Source organism: Pundamilia nyererei, unplaced genomic scaffold (assembly GCF_000239375.1).
Source record: "Pundamilia nyererei isolate P.nyererei 1_Seehausen unplaced genomic scaffold, PunNye1.0 scaffold00479, whole genome shotgun sequence".
Lineage (NCBI taxonomy): Eukaryota > Metazoa > Chordata > Actinopteri > Cichliformes > Cichlidae > Pundamilia > Pundamilia nyererei.
The window spans coordinates 74,287-82,627 of NW_005187880.1; the positions used below are offsets into that span (position 1 = coordinate 74,287).

General features: G+C 40.6%; 1 protein-coding gene across 1 annotated transcript; it reads right to left on the bottom strand.

The window, feature by feature from the left end:
- Positions 1-281: 281 nt before the first annotated feature.
- Positions 282-4,301, bottom strand: LOC102204671 (sodium/myo-inositol cotransporter-like). The gene is made up of 4 exons (XM_005753927.1): positions 3,493-4,301; positions 3,209-3,404; positions 1,926-2,053; positions 282-1,823 (listed from the first exon to the last, which is right to left on the bottom strand). The coding sequence occupies exons 1-4, from the start codon at positions 4,118-4,120 to the stop codon at positions 586-588; spliced, it is 2,190 nt and encodes a 729-aa protein (XP_005753984.1). The 5' UTR covers positions 4,121-4,301; the 3' UTR covers positions 282-585.
- Between the last annotated feature and the right edge of the window lie 4,040 nt (positions 4,302-8,341).

Sequence of the window (8,341 nt, forward strand, 5' to 3'; positions counted from 1 at the left end):
ACTGTGTAACTTTATTAGCAGCGTCCTCCTGAAATGCGCCAACCTCATTGGACCTCTCTGTCCCTTAATGCTCTCTGGTCGCTATGGTAACATGTAAATATTTCTTTCAAAATAAAGGACACAACTACAACACGGGAAAAGACCCAGGGAAACCGAGTTAATGATAAAAAACCCTTAAAACCGTAAATTTCACACCGGAGCCTCAACTCTCACGGCCCGGTACCAAACGACTCACGGACCGGTCCATGGCCCGGTGGTTGGGGACCGCTGACCTACAGTATATGCGTATGTATGCATATACCCAGCACAACAAAAATATACGAAAGGCAACGTGGGTAAATGCTTTTTAAAGGGTTTCACTTTGTCACATATATATGGGCATCTAAGTGTATTGCCAACAAGTACATCTCAAACTCTACCATCTTTTGAAAATTGAATAACAAAATAAAATATGGTAGCCCCATGCCTTTTGTATCCTTAAAATGTGGCTTTTGTTCATTTGTGTAATGGGTAATTAACTGTATCAAACATGCCTGTTCTGTATTTCTTGGACAAATCTGGCCTTCTGTTTGGAAATAACTGAACCTATAAGGAGAAATAGATGAAGAGAAAGATCCCAACTGAGCAAACCACCACCAGTGCGATGTTTAAGATGATTCTGGTCGTTGGAGGTTCATAGAGAAGCTCCTCCACCATCTTCTCCTGTTCTTGAACTGTTATGACCTGATCTTTGGACAATTCCTCCTTGAATCCACAAAACCAATCCAAAACCTTAATACAACATCCACGCTCCTCTTTTGCGTCCCCTGCTCCACAGCTCTCGTCTTCCTCCTCCACTCCTCTTCTTTCCTCATTTTCTACCATTTTGGAGCCTGAACTCTGAGCACAGCCACCATTCTGTACTGAATAGATTGTTTCTATATCACTTGCTGTGACATTATTGCTGCTTCCTGATTGGCCATTTTCAAGATTTGTCTCAGAGCCATTGAGCAAGTTTGGGTCCTTGTGACACTGTTCTTCACCAAGAACACCATTTCCATTAAAGGCTGAGTGATTTAGGGGTTTCAAAACATTGACGTCTTTTTCAGCATTTCTTCCTTGATTTTTTAGCTTCTTTCTCTTGTTTAGTCCCCAGAGAGTAGTGGTTTGGATTTGTCCCTCTTCGGGTGGAGGAGTGCAGAGACTCACAACAACAGCCACCACAGATGATATCCAAAACAAGATGGCTGCCACATACATGTAATGGATATCTTTGATGAAGGATGGGCGTTCATCAGGCTGATCGCAGAGTGGCTCTCGATAAACAAATGCCAAAACCAAACGGAGAGCTCCAAGGAAAAACCCTACCATCCCTCCCCAAAAGGCACCTGTCTCATTACAACGACGCCACAGGATGCCAAGCAGGAAGAGAGCCGCTATGGGCGGAGTCAGATAATCTGATACTTCTTGGATGTAGTAGAATATCTGGCCTCCCTGCATTTCAATGATCACAGGCACCCAGGCGATGCTTATGATCACCATGAAAAGGACAAACAGCCTGCCTACTATCATCAGCTCTCTGGACGACGCCTGCTTTCGTAGCATCTTGTAAATATCTAGGGTAAAGATGGTGCTTGCAGAATTAAAGATAGAGTCCAAGTCGCTCATTAGAGCTGCAATCATAACAGCCATCATCAACCCGCGGAGACCGACGGGCATTACTGACATGACGAGCCTTGGGTAAGCCACATTGCTGCAGCCAGCTGCAGAGCCACACACTTCAATGCAGTGCTCTGGACTGATACACGCCAAGTCATCAGCGAATAAGATCCTGGAAATCATTCCTGGAATCATGATCACATAGGATACATCAGTAAGACAATTAGTGGGTATAGAGTCAGAATTTTATCTGTGTAAGATATTCATAGGGTGGTTAATGTCTCTACCTGGGATGACAATGATAAACATTGGCAGGATTTTGAGGAAACCGGCCATGATTGTTGACCCTTTGGCATGAGCAATATTTTTTGCTGCCAGAACCCGCTGAACAATCACCTGATCTGCACACCAGTACCTGGAGCACATAAACACAAAAATTAGTCTGCTAATTGGTACTCACCTCTATTTAGTATACTCTGGACTACCTGTGCCATTTGTAATGACCCCAAAAGTCAGCTTTGTGAGAACTATTCTAGGGACATTTCTGAGATCGTGCTTGTTCTGTGGCTCCACGGAGGGTCTCTCAGTCGGTCTTTCACCTCAGATCTCACAGTCTAATAAATCATGAAACATTTTCACTAAAAAAAAAAAATGTATGTTGACACTGAAATGACTTTATAGGTCAATCATTGACCACTGAGATATTTAAAGCCTTTATTGGACTTTCAGTGATGTTAGAGAAAAAGAATGAGAACTAAACATCATTAAGAATTTCCATCCATCCATTTTATTCCACTCTTCCAATTTAGGGTTGCGGTGGTTTACAACCTATCCCAGTTGCCATAGCGCATGACGCAGGTTATACGCTGGACAGGTCACCATTCTGTCACAGGGGTAATTCAGGGAGACCGACAACCATTTACACTCACATTCACTCCTATAGCCAATTAACAATCACAAACTAACCCCACTAAGTGCATGTCTTTGGACTGTGGGAGGAAACTGGAGTACCCACAAAGAAAGATTTCTCAATTGTCAGATTTAACTGCTTGAAACTGACCTTACTGCCAATAATGCCAACCTGAGGAGTGTGGATTCTTGCTCCATGGCTTGAACCAAACCACGGACCTTCTTACTGTGAAGAAGCACCACTCAATTTATATGTGTTGCCTCTACTTTAAGAATTTCTAACTGTATAATTCATTGTTTTTTTGAGGAAAAGAAATCATATGCAACATGTGTGCAAGGTCCTGGCTGCGATGCCAGCGAGCAACCAGGACCTTGCACACATGTTGCATGGTTGATTAGCATACTTGCCCTGAGGGTAGCACTACAAAAAATTTAATGAAGCATGCAAAGCCAAGGAGCAAGAATAAATGCTCCTCCGGGCAGCATTTCATGGTAACAAATTCAGTCTACTTTTACTTAAAGCAATCAAATCTGACAAGTGGCAAAAGAAGAAAAACACCTGGCTCAGAGTAAATCTTTTAGAGATTAGGAGTGTTTAAACACACAAGGCTGTACAAAACCGTATTGGTAAGGAAATTAGTCTTAAAAGAAATAGCATTACCAAATAGAGGCAGGAGTCTGGCCGAGTAAGAAACCAAGCCATGGCAGGTCTGGATCCTGGGCCTCTCGGAGGATCTTCAGACTATCTGGCTTCGGAATGGCATGGTTATAGCAGGACTCAGAATACGTCAGATTGGGTGAAGACAGCAAGATGGCACTGATGTTTGGAGTGGCCTCCATGTAACCGTGTCTCACACCTTACAAAGACATGCCAAAACACGGTTAAGCATTGTTTAGTTAAACAATTGACATAAATTCATGAATGCATGAAAGAGAAACAAGGACCTTCGAACCCTCCCACTTTGACGAGGCTGATGCCTGTCAGACAGAGGGCCCCAGCAATCATGAGGAACGCTTGAACTGTGTCTGTGTAGATAACAGCAACCAGACCTCCGGAGATGGTCAGCAGAGCTGTCATGGCGATGAGGAGGAGGATGGACAGATAGAGGTTCCAACCTAAGGATTCTTTGATGAACAAGGCTCCAGAATAGAGATCCACAGACAGCTTGGTGAAGATGTAAAGGACAAGAGATAAAGCAGCAAAGTACACCTTCAGTCGATTCCCCCCATATCTCTTGGACAGGTACTCTGGCATAGTGTAGATGCCACACTGGATATAGACTGGAATGAACACCCAGCCTAAAAACTGGAGCAGTAATACAGCATTGAGCTCCCATGCAGCCACACTGAGACCGCTAGCAGCACCTGATCCAGCCAATCCAATGAAGTGCTCACTTCCTATGTTACTGACAAATAGAGAAGCTCCCACAGCTGCCCAATTCATCGAGCGCCCCGCCAGGAAGTAGCCGCTCACTGTGTTCCTATTGGCTTTCCACATTGCAAGGAAGCCAATCCCTAACACCAGGATGAAGTAGATCGCTACAATGATCATGTCCGCTGCTTCCATGGCCATGTTTAAAACCTGTTATGGCTGTATGACAGAAATAAACTAAATGTGCCCAATGGCGAATTTGCGACACGGCTTAGAACACTTCTGTCTACAGTCATCTATATCTTCTTATATACACAGACAGTGTAAGACGTTTATGAAAGAGACATCTGAAACATTTGCATCCGTGTCTAAGGAATTACTTCAAGCACTCTTGACTTTTTGATCCTTGGTAGTTAGATCTGGAAATCTGTGCAAGCTGTGGTTTGGCAGCACACAGGATGGCATTGAGTTGTTCCTTGGTTTTACAGAAGAAGTGCGATTCCTGCAACAAGATGAACAAAACAAGAACAAGATGCATGACCAAAGCAATGCAAAAACATGTGAACAGTTGAAAATGGCTGATAAAACAAGGAGACAATATTTGATAGCGTGGCCAAGCGGTCTAAGGCACTGGATTAAGGCTCCAGTCTCTTTAGGAGCATGGTTTCAAATCCCACTGCTGCCATGAATAGGTGTGTTTTAATTCTTGTTTTGTTTTTTTAAATGAATTTCCCACAGGAACCCACCAAGGGATTAATAAATTTTTATCTCTCCCTCTGTCTCTCTCGATCTAGACTAGGACACTTCTTTGCAGTCTAGATAAGCTGTAAAAGGTTGCAAAATGAGGTGAAATTGTGGTTCTTTTGTCTCAAAACCCAAGCATTAATTCTTGTTTGTAAAAAGCTGACTGAATTGCAGTGAAGTTAACTGTAAATCTGGCTGCCATATTCAATGTGTACACATGCAGAAATGCTCCAGAAATCATGTAAGATATTGTGTTCCCTAAACCTTACAATCTGTTCAGTGTAAGAGAAGTGGTGCAGTCAGTGGTTGAACCTTTCAGAGCTTAAGTCGTCATCCTAAGTTGGTCACCTATTAATTTTAGCCTCTTACTTTAACACTGCCAGCTAATAGAGCTAATAGAGACATTTTTTGGAAGAATGATCATCTTGCATAAAGATTTGCCATAAAAATATTTGCTGGTATTTCAACTGTTGTAAATGAGTTGTTGGTACGGTGGCCCTGAGAGGCCAAACGGACTGCAACTTAAGAAAACACCAGTAATAACAAAAACAAAAACAAAAACAAAAAAAAAAGCACACAAAACACAATGGAAATAGGAAAAGAGAAAACAGATTTCCAAAAGGACAAGGGAAGTGTTTCTGGGGAGACAATAACCCAACGGACCAGTTGCAGGAACCAAAATATGCTAAGAATTGTGCTGGGAGACACTTAAAAGAAGTGGAGGATCTATCGGTTTTGTGATGAAAGAAAAGATGAGAGGTAAGTGTGTTAGCCTAACTATTAGCCTAAAAATCCATCATCAGTATTATATGAATCATGATAAAACACAGCTACCATGTTATGGGTTCCTGCAACTGGTCCGTCGGGTTATTGTCTCCCCAGAAACACTTCCCTTGTGTTTTTTCCTATTTCTTTTTTTTGTTTTTCATATTTCTGTTTTCTTTTTTCATATTTCTGTTTTCTTTTTTCATATTTCCGTTGTTTTTTCCTATTTTCGTTGTCATTTTTCCCATTACCATTATGTTTTGTGTGCTTTTGCAGCGTTTTTCTTATTGCTGGTGTTTTCTTAAGTTTCATAAATAGCATTGAGTCATTTTCAGTCAGAAATAAAACTTTTGTCAGAAACTGCAATCAGTTTTTGGTAAAGTGAGTGTTATATATCCTCCATTTGTAAGTAAAAGGCCAAGAGGGTAGTGGAAATGGCAAGGAATACAAAATAAAAATTCTATAAAGATATTCTCAGTGGCCGACAAGGACTAGATTGATTATAATGTAAGTAAAGTAATGCAGAGTCATTATTGTACTTACAAAACAGGTAATTTCTTTATTTATTATGCAACCCCTTTATAAATTCAGTCCACACTGCAAAATATGTGTTGATATAAGCAGAGATGTTAGACAATGGGTGTCAAACATAAGGGCTGGGGGCCAGAATCAGCCTGACACAGAATCTTTGGAACATGTGAACAAGGGCATAAATTTTGGTCTGTATTCTGATAAATTTTACAACTTGCCCTGTTTCGCCTAATAAGGACCTCCACAGCAACTGCTCATACTACTCCAACATAACTGAGCAACTGACAAATCTGATCTAATATAGAAATTACACAATAAGAAATCTGTCATTTTTTGTGAATTTACAGAAACTTTGTTTTATACTGACAGGACAATCTGAGCAATGAGCTACCAGAACTTTTTTTTGTAATTTTCCGCATTTATTTCTTACAATTTAAACCCAACCAGTCATGGTGACAGACTTCATTCATTTAATACATCAGCATTTCTTTATCCTGTAGATAAACAGAGACATACTGTTGACATTACAATTCTTTTTCTTATATCAACATATCTCAGAGATTAAATGTGCAGTTAAACACTGAGAGAAATGGGAGTCTCACTGGTCTGGTCCACTTAAGGCGGGTTCTAAGGAAAGCTGGTGTGCAGTTATGATAGAGGGAAAATGCATGCATGCACCAGCATTGCTTTGTTACATTGGGATAACAGGCTGTAAGACAGGCTGAATTTTACAGAAGTGATGTGTATGTCAGCTTCTGCTATCTAGTAACAACTGCAAATCCTTTCAGTAAGCAAAGCAATCACAACCCATGATGCGGGACTGTAGTATGAGGGTCCTGCATCAGGGCCGGTGTTTGTGTTTGCTATTTTTGTTGCAGTGCTCTGATCTGAATCGGAAGGTCTTTGTGAAAACAAAATTTCATGTACATAGGAGACCTAGTGCATTTCCAGGTAGGAAGTTTACTCTTGCATCAGAGTCAATATTAAATTGAAATAATTAGCACATGGTTAACCAGAGTCTTGAGGGAAAGGCTAAGGAAACATCTTTTATTTCCAGCTTTCTCAGACTTGATTATATTTGCCCCCTTTTCAGGAAACATAGTTACCCAATTTTAGACCTGATTCACTTCACTTCTTTAAAATACTCTTGAGCACTCTGGAGGACTTTATGACAGGAACCTCTCAGTACTCCTGTGCTGTGCTTCATGCTGGTTCTTTTGGTTATGATTTATCTGTTGCTAATACTTCAAAACACCTCTTTGTTCTCAAATTAAAATCATAAGTAGCGTTTGATGTTGCAATATAACCAAATAATACACTATGTTACATTCTGAAACAGTTCCTGTCACTCTGCTTTCTGCCACTTTATACTTTATACTTCTGTTTTGTTCTTTAGCTTTAATTCAAAAGGACCTTAAAAGGCATAATTACCTGCTTTATTTAATTTGTATGATTTACAGTGTCGTAGTTAATTTCTAATAAAATATTTCCTGTTCTGTTATTAATATTAGGCGTATAATACGGGTTATTAGTTGTCACACTTTACTATATTATCACAGTCTCTGTTTCCATCCATAATCCTGGGCCATTTGTCTCAGTGTCCTGTCATATCCTCTTACAGTCCTGCTACTACTGTTTTGAATGAAGCAGCACGGTGTTCCTACAAGTCTTTTATTAATTCCACACGTATTTCATTCGCAGCATACGTTCATTAGCATTAGCAGTAAATATGAAGCGGTAAAAAAAGTTCCTGAATGTTTTCGAAGCTTCGGTTTAAAGAAAAGCTCAGACTCACCTGTTTCCTCTCTGAGTGTCTCCCGGGCTTAACGTTAAACTGCCGTTTAACTACCGGACCGGTCCGACCGGTCTGAGCGCAACGCCGCACGGAGCTCTCCTCGGCGCAGTGAGGAGACTGAAGGCACCGCGAGACTCCGCCCACAGCAGCATCGTCGCCTTTAGGTTCGAGGAGGAAGTGTGGGGGCGCTCGTGGTGTGCAGGTGCTTTCCACTGAGTGCGCTGTAAGCATGTACATACAGGTTCAGCATTACTGACACCGATTCTATGTAGGACAGAGCAGTGTGGCACGTTAATGAAATAAATCATCATCAATTTTCAAATTCTAAACACATTTTAAGGAGCCAATTTTAAATCACTGTATTTACTCTCCACAGTAATTTATGTGTTTATTCATATGCTTGTTATTTGTCTGTCACGTGACAGTCAACACAAAAAAGTTATTTTTGTGCATATTTGAGGTAAATTATTTCATTAAAAATGCGAATAATTTGCTGCAGTTAAAAGGGATACATTTTGAACTCCTGATAGGTATATTTTATTCTAATTTATTCTATTGTGTACAGTTGTGTACTGTATTTATTCTAT

Coding starts and splice junctions, on each gene's coding strand:
- LOC102204671 (XM_005753927.1), bottom strand. CDS start 4,120: ATGGCCATGGAAGCAGCGGACATGATCATTGTAGCGATCTACTTCATC. Junction 3,405..3,492: donor CAAAGTGGGAGGGTTCGAAG/GTCCTTGTTTCT, acceptor TGTCTTTGTAAG/GTGTGAGACACGGTTACATG. Junction 1,824..1,925: donor GTTTATCATTGTCATCCCAG/GTAGAGACATTA, acceptor TCATGATTCCAG/GAATGATTTCCAGGATCTTA.